Below are 13755 nucleotides of genomic sequence, written 5' to 3'. Positions count from 1 at the left end.
ACTTCTTCATAGATTTTGGAGGGTGTGTGACCCTTCATAGTATATATGTAGTGTTGCCTATTTAACCCATTCCTGATGTGAATAGCTTTTCAGAACCTTCCTTCTCCCCCCTCTAATGCTTCTGTGTCTTTTTTTCCTCTGCACCTCATTTGTATGACATAATTACTATTTTTATTTTAACTCTTCCCCAATCTTTTTTTTTTAACTGCCCTGTTGTTGATGTCAACAGTGTTAAAAGCAAAAAAACAAAGACAATTTGTCCATGTTGTTTCTTGAAATTGATCTTTCATATTGGCTATATATGTTAAATTTTCTACTAAGTTCAGATTTGGTTGATAGAAAGTTCTGAAAATCTGCAAGTTCAAGGAATGTTCATTTTTTTCTCATTCAATATTATAGATAATTTTGTTGATGATAGGATTAGATTTCTTGATTGCCAATAGATATGATTCCAGGACCTGTGGTTTTTTATTGTAGCTACTGCCAAGTCCTGTACAATTCTAATTGTAATTCCAGCATGTTTTAATTGTTTTTTTTTCTTGTTTCTTGCAAAATTTTCTCTTTGATCTGGAGGTTTCAAAATTTGACAGTAATGTTATGTGTTTTCCACAAAGGATCTTGTTGAGGTGGAAATTGGTGGATTTTTTCTATTTCTATTTTTCCCTTTTGTTTTATCACTTCAGGATAGTTTTCTTGTATTATTTCTTACATTATTTTGTCAAGGTCCTTTTTTTGGTCACATTTTTAGGCAGTTCAATTATTCTTATATTTTCTTAATCTGTTCTCCAGATTTGTTATTTTTCTTAAAAGATATTTCACATTGTGTTCTATTTTCTCATTCTTTATAGTCTATTTTGTTATTTCATGGTTTCTCATAGCTTCACTGGCTTCCCCTTCCTCAATTCTAATTTTCAGAGTTATTTTCAGCTTTGTGATTCTGTATCATCTTTTCTGGTTGATTTCCCCCTTCCCCCCCCCAATAATTTTCTTGTTTTTCTTGGATGGTTTTTATTTCCTTTTTTAGTTTTTTCTCAATGTCTCTCATTTGATTTTTGAATTCTTTTTTGAGTTTTATATAAATTCTCTCTGGACAGGGAGCCATTTCATATTACTATTTGGGGTAGAAGAAGCTCTTTTTACTAAAGTATTCTCTTCTGAAGATGAACCCCTATCTTTCCTGTTCCCATGTATGTTTTTATGGTGAAGTTCTTCTTTGCTGGCTCATTTTTTATTTTAAAATAAGTGTTAGTATAAGAACCTCTAATTGTGGGGTGGGAGGATGGTGCCTCTAATTTCCATTCAGCTCTCCCCTCTGACTTGGAATCACAAACTAAGAGCTCCCCTTCTCCTGCAAGTGCCCTTAGCCAGCAGTGTCCCTGCCTCACTGCTTCTGTACTCCTGGTGTGCTGGTTCCATCTTGTCCAGGAATGGCTGTGCAACTCAGCTGGGCCTGGAGTTCCCAAATCCTTAGGGGACAATCCCAGAGATGAAAGACTCTGTGGTTCCTGCTGATACCCCAGGGATCCCCACTTGGTATCTGTGTGCTCTTTAGGCAGGTTAATCCTAGCCCGGAGTTTTTCTTCACATCTTCTCAGGTTGTATCAAAAGGACCCCAGTTTTGCCCTAAGTCGTCTTAATTTTTCACCAGGCTGTGTTTACCCTGAGGCACAAATTTGTTCTATTTGTGGGGGAAATTGGGAAAGCCTGCCATTTTCTCAGACTCTTCCCTGAGGGCAATCTTAAGAGAAGATGGAATGGAATGTGATCACTTGTGGAAAAAATTGTAGGATTTTATTTTAGAGTCAAGGAAAAGAATAACTGCCTCATGTAAGATGAGGAAGATAACTATTGGTTAAAGAGGGGAGAAGCAGCAGCAGCACTCAGAAATGGCCTCATTTTTTCAATGAGCTTTGAGGCAAGCTATTCTACTGAGAGGGTGACAGAGCAAGCCATGGGAGACTTATGGAGAGTGGGAAAAGGTCTGAAAGAGCTGCTGTGATGAAAGAAAGAATGAGTTAGGGAGGTCTAAAAAGGCTACCTGGCCAAAGTTAGGCTCAAATGAGATTAACACAAACTTGTAGTAGACCTGTGTAGCATGGTTTAATAATTTTCTCTGCTTGTTCAACAAATGAGTAGGAGCAAGGGCAGTGGATAGTGAACAATTCAAGTTTAAGGGTGGGTGAAGCAAGTTTAATAGTGCCATAAGATGACAAAGGACTTGAGAAGACAGTGTATTGAGGGATTGGTTCTTCAAGTTGTCAGAATAGAGAAGGGGAAAAATGTAGCTACTGCAGAGATGATGGCCTGGAAAAGAAAGAAATGGAAGGATTGGAAGTAATGGTGAGGACAAAGAACAGGGTTTGGGATTGCAATGCAAGACAGGTAGAATGACAATAGAGAGAATAGGGGAATTTCAAGAATTCAGAACATTGCACTTGTGTTTGATGGCAAAATCAAGAGTATGACCAGCTCTTTGTGTAGCTGTGGCTGAGAATGATGGAGAAATAAGCAGCTTGAGAAGTGTCCAACTTGTGCCACTTGTTTAAAATGTAATTATATTGAACCAAGGACCTCTTAGAATGGTCCCCTCTTAAGAACAGTAAGAAACAAAAATAGAAAGATAGATGTGAATTTAGAGACTGATTATATAGCCTTAGCTTTTTCTCAATTTTTCTGTTTAGTGTCTTTGTAATTTAGATAAGTCACTTGACTTCTCTAGATCTTAGTTTCCTTATCTGTAAAATGAAGATATTGAACTAGTTGTTTTCTGAGATGCTTGAGCATAAATAATGCTTACTATTCAGTGCCCTTTATTGGCACTTAGTAGAAAACAGTATCACACACTAACAGTAGAATTGCCAATATTCTTTAAAGAAGAATGTGTTAATTTTGTACAGGAGGATTCTTGGGAAATGGTGGAATAGGTCAAAAAATTCCAAGCTCTCCAGATTTTCCCCACAAACAAGGCAAAATACTACCTCATGGTGAGTGGAGAGGTGGTAAAAAAAAAAAAATAGGAGTTGGGGAAGAATAGTGGTCTCCCTTGGAACAAACAGAGAAGACCTGAAGAAAAATTGCTGGATGGAGATTTGGCCTGTGTGAAGTGTAAAGATTTCCAGGTCAGCCCCTCCGAATCAGGAAGCAGTGAGGACTGTGGCTTCCTGGGTTGGAAGGTAGCCTTTGCTCCTGCCATAGGAATTTTCATCTCTCACACAGCTGGGGAGTCATGTTTCTGAGATTAAGGGAAACTCTGCTGATAAGATACTCCAGGCCCAGCAGTGCTGCTGAGAAGCATGTTTGGGAGAGAAGGATCTACCACATAGCCCATGCGTGCAGAAACAGTGAGGTGTGGATGCAGCGGGTGAGGGGAAAATGGTTGAAGGAGAGGATAAGGGAGGGATCCTTGGGGATAAGTAATAGGTTAAGTAAGAAAAGGGCAAGGTAGTGGGTAGAAATAAACAGAGGAGTCAGGAGAGATAGGAAATGAGAGATACACAAAGAATTTTCCTTTGAATCTCATCATAGATGATCTAGAAATATTTGCATGGACTGAAGAATTGATGAGGTTTGGCACAGGGTGGAGAGTTGTGGAGAACCCCCTTCTGGGCAGCACAGGGCTGTCATAAAAGAATTTACAAACCCGAAAAGTTAGACTGGCAAAAAAGTTTATTGTTGGAATTGATTAGCCTTTGCTAGGAAGACTGACTTCCTCAGTGGCAAGGTAAAGTTCCTAGCAGAAAAATCCCAAAAGAGAGGTAAAGAGGAATGTTAACACTGAGAAAAGTGAATCTTTTCACAGTGGGCAGAGGGTTCTTGGCAGCTGTGACAAGGAGAGATCCCTTGGCCTGGAATGAGGCCTGCTTTTGGCCCTCTGCCAGGTCCTGTTAGGGAAATGGAAGCTGACACTGAAAAGAGAATGACTTCTCAGGGGGCAGATGGTCCTCACAGGCAGCTATGCCAAGGAGAGAGACAGGTTCTTTAGCATGTCATGTTCCTGCTATGGGCCTCTGCAAAGAAATGAGTCCCAATGAGATTACTGCCCCCAGGCCTAGATTTCCTGTAGAATGGGACGATTTACTAGGAGTAGTCCTGAGCCAATCTTCAGCTCAATAGGGAGCTATAAAAATATAGATCTCCAGCTAAATGAGATTACTTAAATTTGAGCTAAATAGGCAGAGTGGTCCTGGACTCAACTAGTCCCATCAAGATAACAGAATAAAACCACTAGCAGGCCTCTCCCAGGAGAGTTCAAGGAGTTTCCCTCCTTCAAAGAGTTCTCAAGCATTTACCCCTAAGTCAGGACAGTTTCAGGGTTTCCCCACATCAGAATCAAAGATTTCTTGCTTATTCTCCCAATGCTGTACTTTGGTCAGTGCATAGAGAATGAAGGTGGTGTTCTTATATGGATCAATCAAGGGCTTTTTGCTTTTGTGTCATCCTTGAAAAAGATGAGCATGGTTTTTCTTAGAAGTTTCATCACATCTTGATAAAGTTTGTTGATTCAAGTTGGGCCCAAAGATTTTAGAATAATACATTATTTTGTAATGAGTAGCTTGAAGGATGTGGGAAGGGAGATAGAGAACTGAATGGGGAAGAGAGAAAAGACCTCACTCGGGATAAGTTTTTTTTCCCCTAAATGTTGTTGAAACAGTTAAGTTAAATAAGTTGACACAAGCTCAGTTCATCTATTACACTAACCTATTGTATCACTGGCCCCCTTTTCTTCTTCTGTAATGCAGTTTTTTAACTTGAGAATGATTGGAAGATTGTAAGTTTCAACTTCTGCTGTTTTCTCCTCTACTAAGAAGTCTTCATTTCTACTTGTTTTAGTCCTATGGAATTGCCTATGAACCAGAAACAACATAATTTCTCTTAAAATCTTATAGGTGTTAGCATTATTTCATGATGTTGGACAAAGTTATACATCTAAAACTTAAAGATGACTTTGGTAGAAATTATTTTTGGAGATATAGCACTCCTTCCTAGTTACTTAAAAGTAAAAATTGTTTTAGTGAATTACTTAATTGTAATGATTATTTGCTTCTAAATGTTGTTTATCTTATTTTGCAGAATAAATTTTACATAGAAACCAAGCTTAACAGAGACTTAAAAGATGATCTTATAAAGCTGTTTACAGAACATGTTGCAGAAAAGCACATTTACAGTCTAATGCGTAAGTAAACCTATCTAACTTATGAAAATTGGGGAGATTTTAAAATTGTTCCACAAAAATTTTCTGATTAAACCTAAATCTTTTGGAAGAATCGTGCTTTCATGATTATATCATTTGTTTTATTTCTGAAAACTGGCAATACTTGGCATCAAAGGCACAAAAGAATAGTCTAATATTATTTTGTTTTAAATTTTAAAATTATATTGTAGATAAAACTAAATTATCTAAATTAGCATGCAACATATTTTACATTTTAAAATATTTGAGGATATTTAAATTTTTTTAACCTGGTTTAATATCCAGATTACTTGACTTTACTGTTCAGTTCATAAATACTGTTCTGTTATGTTTTTCATTTTGTATACCATTTTATTCCATAAAGCTCCATTGCTCATTAAAATTTTTCTTTAATATTAGATGGTGATATTGTGAATTAGAGATGAAAGGGAATAATTTTTAGAAAGTATAGCTGACTTTCATATATTGCTTTAAATCTTTTGTCTCATTTACCATAGCTGTGTGAGATAGTACAGATATTACCTCCATTTTTGCAGATGAAGAAACTGAGGCACAGAGATTAAGTGACTTGCTAACAATCAGCTAGTTATACTATCTTTTAAAAAAAGTTGGAAAGAATTTTTACAATTAGTAAATAACTCCCTCAGTTTCTTTTTACATATCCAAATGGTTGAATTTGTGGATCTCTTTATAGGGCATACATTTATTTATTTATGACTAAGCAGTCAGGGCTAAGAGACTCAGCTAGTGACAAGTTCATATTTGAACTCAGATCCTTGACTTAAAGGCCCTCGATTGCTTTACTGCACCACCTACCTGTTTTTATTACAGAGGGGTTTTTTGGTTTCCTTCTTAGGCATAAAAGTTTTATAGAAATGGTCTGGTCTCTAAGAGTTATCATTTCTTTAGTCTGCAGAATTATGTTACATTTTTTACTTTCTTTAAAGCACCCAGCAAGGAAAAGGTGACCAGATCTAAAAACTCTACGACTTAATAAACAAATAAACAAACAAATAAATAATCTAAACAATAGTGATGCAGTTACATTTATTAATTTTTCTTTAAAAAAAAAAACAACTACTCTTGTTTTATGGATTTAAATCCATTATTCTTTTTATCTTTGAGCTTAACTATAAGCCTTTCTTTAGGAGTAGGAATTTAAAACATTCCCCAGTCCCTCCATATTTATCCAGCCAGTAGATATCTTTTTTTTTCTCCTGTGGAAAATGGATTATCAGATCAACTAACTGGTAACTTCTCTTGTAGCTTGAGGTTTCTGTAGAAGACCTGGTCATCAAAGATATATTGCTGGGTGCAGAAAATTCTCAGAACGAAATGTCAAAATTGAATCTCTGAGTTTTAGAGAGTAATTATTTCATTTATTTCATGAATAATTCTGAACACTGATCTTTGATTGCATGTATAAAAATATTATGTTAGATACCTGTAGTATTCTTTGAATATCTGGCTGAGTAGAATAATCATACCTTTTTTTAGCCAGTTTAAAACATTTGTCTTCTCTATCAAAAGAAAATAGTTATTTTGGTTTCAACTAGTTATATGCTTTTGGAACTAAGATTATCATAAGGCAAAAGAAGCCACATTGTGATAATCTTTGGGGAATGGACAAACTAAGATAAACATACAAAGATTTTGATCAGCTAATTTCAGAAAGTGTCTGGGGAGATGAGTGTTTTGATTTACAAAGAGATTGATGTCATTTTGCACATTAAAATTAGCAGAAGAGTTTACTTAAAGAGAAATATGAGATAGGGAAAAAAAGAGAGAAGAAGGAGAAAAATAATGTCAAGCAAAAGTTTACAATTCATCTTTGGTGGTTATCAGTACTAATAACTGCTTCTTTTATATTAATTTTAAATGTATTATGTAAGCATTGAGACTTCAAAGCACTTTCACATTTATGCCATTTTATTATGTTGCCATGAGCTCATAATTATAAAGTGCTTCCTCCTCACTCCCATTTTTCTTTCACACTGGAAAGTAGGGAGTGTATTCCCATTTTGGAGATGTGAGAACTGAAACTAACAGTTTGTATACAGAGTTAAATGTTGGAGCCAGCTTTTGGATCTAGATTCTTTGACTCTACTACTCTTTACTATACAATACTATCATCTTTTCTTACTGAATAAATTCTTAGGTGTACTTGTTTTTCTTAATTTTAAAAGAGGCTTTAGTTAAATTTATCTGTGTTTTTAAACTTGTGCTTATCCCAAAGCATAGTGTATTTTAAGATGTGTAATTTTCGTATCTAGATATTTATCTAACTTGGCAGCACAGTCCAGGCATTTACCTTTGCTTTACTGAAACATTTGGTTGAATAGTAACAATTTAGTGACAGCAGTGTTTATTGAATGCCCATGATAATTGCTCTACTACTAGGATAGAGCTAACATCTTGAAGTTTTGGGGAGCCTTTAGAGATATGACTTAACATTTGGCATTCAATAATAAAATTCACTTTCTTGAATATTTGTTATTAATTAAATTTGGATATAACCGTAAAAATTGTTATAGCATTAAACAATCAAGATTTTTTCCAGATGAAATTATAATTAAATGACTAAGGATGTGATATACTTCATTAGGTTAACTTTAAGTGTAACTCACTTTGAGCATTTTTTAAATTACAAAAGGCTTATCTTGTCAAAAGATATTTCTCATATCTCATGAAAAAATGCTTCTTTTTTTAAGAGTGATCTCATTGCGCTTGTTGGTTATGAAAAAATTTGCCTTGTTAAGACAAGACACAACTTTATTACATCTTTTACAAGATATCTCCTGTTTATGCAGCAAGAAAATTTAGGTTTCTTAGAAAACTTAATAGAAATAATTCTGTTTTGTTTTTGTTTTTTGATTTTTATCTCTCTCTTTCTCTCTATTTATTTATTTTTGAGGCAATTGGGACTAAGTGACTTGCCCAGGATCACACAGCTAGGAAGTGTTAAGTGTCTGAGACCAGATTTGAACTCGGGTCCTCCTGACTTCAGAGCTGGTGCTCTATCCACTGTGTCACCTAGCTGCTCCATATGCAGTGACCTTTTGATAGTAAAAATCAAGGGAGGCATGAATCAGGGAGATTTATTCTCTACCAAAGGTATTTATCATTGTGGTAGAAGAAATCCAGCATTCATTATCTAGGTCAAGGAGGGTTTTTATCTCTGGATGTTGAAGTCCTCCAGATATTTGTGTCTTTGGATAGCATTGTGCTAATTGCACGAAGTCATGTGACCTTCTGTAACCATTCAAAGAAGTATGGCCTAGTCATCCACCTAGGGAAGATCAAGTAGATGAAGAACACCTATTGCTTACATATTAACTTGTATTTGGATATATGTCTTAAAGAGTTTGTTCAGCAAACCAGAGGAGAGCAGGCTGGATTACTTTAGAGAAATTGCCAAGCTCTTTTACTGTTCGCAAACTTCTCATGAGAGCAAAAGCCCATACTTTCAGTATTCACATTTTACTTGTGTTGCTATGGAAAACTAAAAATGAATATCACAGAGTGGGCAGTAGAGAGGCCCATGGTGCCTGCAGCACATATCTAAGAAGAAACTGATAATTAGGAATTAAAAATATTTTCAAGGCTGGTCACATAGTAAGAGAGAAGAGGGTTTCAGATAGGCCGTTGGCGTGTTCCACTGATGCTTTAAGGGCAAAGAGAACAAGGCCTCCAGCAAATCAGATGAACTCTGTTGGACAAGCCTTTGTTGAAGCCATGGACCTGAGTAACATGAAATAGGCAGATAAGATAGATTGCAGTCTATTTTGGAATGAATTCCTTAATCAATGAGATCACAGAGACATTTGAGTGTGTATATGTGTGTGTATATATATATATATATATATAAAATGTAAATAAATCAAGAATTGTTTTTTGTAATTTTATGCCAGAGTATACAGCTAGTTTTTCAAAACTTATTTGTTTTACTACACAGTAAAACTCTGCTATTGACTTATTTGGAAGACTAGCTATAAATAATAGTGTCCATATTGTTTCATACTTTCGTAATTGCCAAAAAATTACTAAGAGCTTACTTAATGGAAAATTAGTAGTTATAATTTTTATGTTAGTGGTTGGTTATCTAGAGTAATTACTCTAATAATTTTTATAATGAATACATTAATGTTAATGAATTTCAGTAAATCCTTATTAATAAAAAGGAAACTTTGAGACCATTCCTTTCTTTTTCATTTGGGATTTTTAAAGCAGCTTAATTATCTCATTCAAAGCATAAACTCAACTATTTCAATCTGGAAATTTTATTTTTCTGACCTTTCCTTGTCATGATTTATTGACTTCACTTGATAGGAAACTTATATTATGAAAAGATAGGGGATAATGACCTTTTGAGATTATTTATGGTCTAAAATTAAAATCTAGAAAATATTCTATTGCCGTAATGCAAACCCTTTGATTTAGCAACTTATAGTAACATGAGAGATAATATTAAAATGTGACATATGCTAGAACATGTAGACATTGGGTCATTTTCATTAGACATTTCCACAGACCCTCATGTATGTCAGAATTTAATGTCTCTTTAGTTACATGTAAATCTTTTGTAGAAGTTTTAAACAAGCTTTTCTTAGAGGAGCAGGTGAAACAGGATAAATACTTTTAAACAGCAGCTTTGGGGATCAGTATGTGTTTTAGCTTTTGTAACCAATTTTTTTCTTTTTATTTTCAGCTTTGCTTTTAGAAGCCCAGTCAACACCATTTCAAATAACACCTTCAACTATGGCAAATATTGTGAAAGGCTTGTATACACTTAGACCAGGTAAACATTACCTTTTTCCTCTGAAAAGAATTGAAAAGATTGAGTCACCCTCAACCAAGAGTGTAATGGTTTAATTTTTTAAAAAATTAAAGATGTATTTTAAATCTTCTCTTCTGTGAAGCTTGATAGGATGTCATTTAATTGTGTTTATTTAATTTGCTGCTTTATAGGTTGTTCAAGTGGTAGATATTAGCCAGCACTTAAATGGCACTTTTAAAATTTGCCTATGTTACCTCATATGATTCTTATAATAGTCTTGGGAGATATTTTGTCCTCATTTTATAGATGAGGAAACTGAGGCTAGAAAAGTTAAGTATCATGTAACTGCCAGAGTTTTGAAGTAATTACTTGGAAAAGATTAAATTTTCATTGCCCTTGTGGGAATGAGGTTGAGTAGCTCTATTCCTTTGATTTCACTGGGTTATGGAATGCTGAGGGAGGGAACTCCCTCGATCAATGTCATCATATAATTACTCTGCCTCCTATAATATTAGATAATTTTCTGGAACTAAATTCACTTAGCTAGCAAAGCTGTAGTACTGGAGCCCAGGTCTTGTTGACATCAAACTAGTTGTCTCTCTGGTATTGATCATTGTGACATGAGAATGATGGTCTAGGCAAAATTATGCTTTAAAGTAGGATTTAGGAAAAGGAAAAGTTAAATGGTAGCAAAAAAGTCCTTTGAAGAAACTCGATTTCATGTTTTAACTTTTGTGGATTGATACACTTCTTTTAAAGAGTCTCTACATCTTCTTTGCTTGCATATAGAATTTTTATCTTACCAGGCAGAAATATAAACTGCTGGTCTGAAAGTGTCAAAATAATGCTGATTTTGAACAAATGTTTCTAAATGCATTGATGTACCTAAGGCCCATGGATGCATATGGATATTTTTGCATGTTCTTCTAGTATATTTGTCCTGAAATAAGAGCAGCATAAATGTGACAGGAATCCCAAAAGACTTTATTGAATTTAACAGGCATTTCAAAGTAATTTACCAGGCCCAAACCATTGCACTAGTCACAATAGAAAATGCAGAAATGAATAAAACATAGCTCCTGATGTCATAGGACTTAGTGGCAAAATGGCCTTTAAGTAGAGAGCTGTTACTGTTGAGGCAGATCTGGGGGTTGACATTTATTAACTGTCAAACTCGATAACTCAGCATCCCTCTGAGGTTCAGTTTCATCTCTGTAAGATAAGAGTACTCATATCACAGGGCTGTTGTAAGGATGCGAAGTGTATAGCATTGTTGTTCATCCTCTTTTACATAAAGAAACTAAGACTCAGATAGTTTGGACTTGTCTGATGTCACACAGAGTCCTCAGTTACCAAAGGAATTTGAAAAGCAAATCCAATTCACTCTTTACCACAAGATAATCTCTATCATCTCTCCAACAAAATACAAATTTCATACTCTGGATTCAAGCCCTATTAGGATGTCTCCAGTATATCTTAATGTATTGTGATTTCATATAATTCCCTTTCATGCATGCTTCATTCCAGCCAAACTGGACTCCTTACTCTTCCTGAACTTGACATTATTTCCTGCCTCTTCATTTGTATCATCTGTCACCATGACTAAAATGTTCTTTTTCCTGAGATGAGCCTCTCAGAATTCTTAGCTGCTTCTTTCAAAACTCATTGCAGGTGCAACCTTCCCCAAGTCATCTAAGGGGTTAATTTTTTGTCCAGATTGCTTTTTAGTAGTATATTTTTCTATGTATGTATGCTGTGCACCTGATAGATTACAAACTCCTTGAAGTCAGGGACTTCAGTTTTTGTCTTTGTGTCCCTAGTACTGACCCTGGAGTCAAATTCAGTCTTAGACACTTATTAGCTTTGTGATCCTGACCAAGTCACTTAACCTCTGTTTGTCTCAGTTTTTTCATCTGTAAAATAGGGATAATAATAGGACTCAGGGTTATTGTGAGGATCAGATGAGATGATTGCAAGTGTTTGGCATATATAACAAGTGCTACATAAATGTTAGTCCTCATCATCATGATTATTGTTTTCTTATTCATGGGCACTTACTTAGTTTTTACTGGATTTGCATATTAGATATATTGATGTGAATATGTCCTCCAAAGACAGTCCCTTTTGGAGAATTTTTTTAAGAGGCCAAGAATATTCATAGAAGAGACTTCAGGAACTTCTTAGTAAATAGAGTGTAAGAGTGTAGATTCTTCTAATTAATATTTCCTTGTAGTAGGACAGATTCTTGAGAAGTTGTGGGTTTCTCCTCATTGGGAAGTTTTCAGTCAAAGGCTAAATGACTACTTATTGGGTATGTTTTTTAGGAGATTGTTTTTTGTTATGATTTGGACTAGATGTTCATGGCTATCTTGTCCAGCTTCAATTTTGTGAACTCTTTTGAGAGAAGAGGAGCCAAGGATGTCTTTGTAAAAGAAGCAGTGTTTGAATAAGATCTTGAAAGATGGTAGTATTTCACTAGTAAAAAATGGAGGGGTGGAGTGGGATTAAGGTCATTCTTAAGCTTGTGAGATGGCAGGAGCAAAGTACAGAAGATAGCTGGAGTCAGTGAGTAATTAAAATAAATTATAAAATTAGTAATGGGAGATTAGAATAGAATGAGATTTTTCAAAGGTGATAATCTGGCAGATTATGGACAGTCTTCAATATCAGACTGAGAAGTTTTGAATCTTTGTTCCATCTGAATGGAAGTTACCCGAAGCAAATTCCTATTTTAATTTAAAAAAATAAAAAAAAACTTAAACAATACTCTCTAGAAATAATTTTTAAAATTTGGAGCACTATTTTAAAACCTATAAACTTTGATAATATTTCTTTGGATGAATCTAAAACATTTAATAACTGTGGTGTAATCATCCCATTTAGTCTTAATTATTATATTTCTGTTGAGGATTCCAAGGAGTTTCTGTGCTAGACAACCTAAACATGAAGCATATCAAGATTGATGTAGAATATAAAGGCTGCCTGCTTCCCTTCCTAATTTTCTACAAATTCTTAAATTCCTAATGCCCACAGACAGTTATATTCCAGTGTATATAACAGTTGTATACCATTATCTCCCTAGTTGTTTACAAAATTTAATGTTATACTATTATAAATTTTTATGAAGTTTTTACTAGATTATATATCTGATAATTTTTGACCAAAATCCCTTGAGTAATTTGTTACACATCTTATTGAACTGAACTTAAAAAAAAAAAATTAAACAGTAGTGCTAGAAAGGGTCATGTGATGATTACTGAGAGTTAGCCTATGAATAATATTTTCATGTTGGAAGGCAACTAGATATTTTATGGTATTTCAGACTTCTATATGCTGAATAGATGGCTACATTGGATGTGGTTTTTAACACAACTAATGAAAAGAATCTTAGATTAAAGTTAATCTCTTAGGGTAAAAATAAATGTTGGTACATATTTCTTTACAATCTATTTTATCTATGCTGGAGTTCATGTAATAGGATTCAGTGTTCTTGTGAGAACTTGATGTTCAAGAACTGACCTGTTAAACAATTTTTCCCCCCATTGAGACATCCTTTGCTATTTTAGATATTTTCTGAGAAATTTATTTTTGGCACATTTATATTACTAGCAATAGCCATTACAGAAGATGTCCTGAAAATGTTTAAAAAGTTGAAAAGTTAAGTTAAAATTTTAAGCTTTGATTGCTTAAAATTGAGCTAAGACTTTCAAGACTGTATTTCTACATTGAAGAGTTTGTAATGTACTGTATTCATCTTACAAAGATTCAGTTCCTAAGACATAGTTTA

General features: G+C 34.5%; 1 protein-coding gene across 3 annotated transcripts in view; it reads left to right on the top strand.

The window, feature by feature from the left end:
* The window catches only part of CACUL1 (CDK2 associated cullin domain 1), an 84854-nt gene that overhangs the window by 55241 nt on the left and 15858 nt on the right, over positions 1-13755 (top strand). For all 3 annotated transcript variants that reach the window (XM_074295728.1, XM_074295726.1, XM_074295725.1), the window contains 2 exons: positions 5071-5173; positions 9900-9989. In XM_074295728.1, coding sequence (XP_074151829.1) covers positions 5071-5173; positions 9900-9989 — 193 coding nt within the window. The remainder of the gene's footprint in view (positions 1-5070; positions 5174-9899; positions 9990-13755) is intronic.

The sequence above is a fragment of the Sminthopsis crassicaudata genome, chromosome 2, assembly GCF_048593235.1.
Source record: "Sminthopsis crassicaudata isolate SCR6 chromosome 2, ASM4859323v1, whole genome shotgun sequence".
NCBI classification, from domain to species: Eukaryota; Metazoa; Chordata; class Mammalia; order Dasyuromorphia; family Dasyuridae; genus Sminthopsis; species Sminthopsis crassicaudata.
The sequence above is the reverse complement of the archived record's forward strand: the minus strand, read 5'-3'. Positions and strand labels throughout refer to the sequence as shown.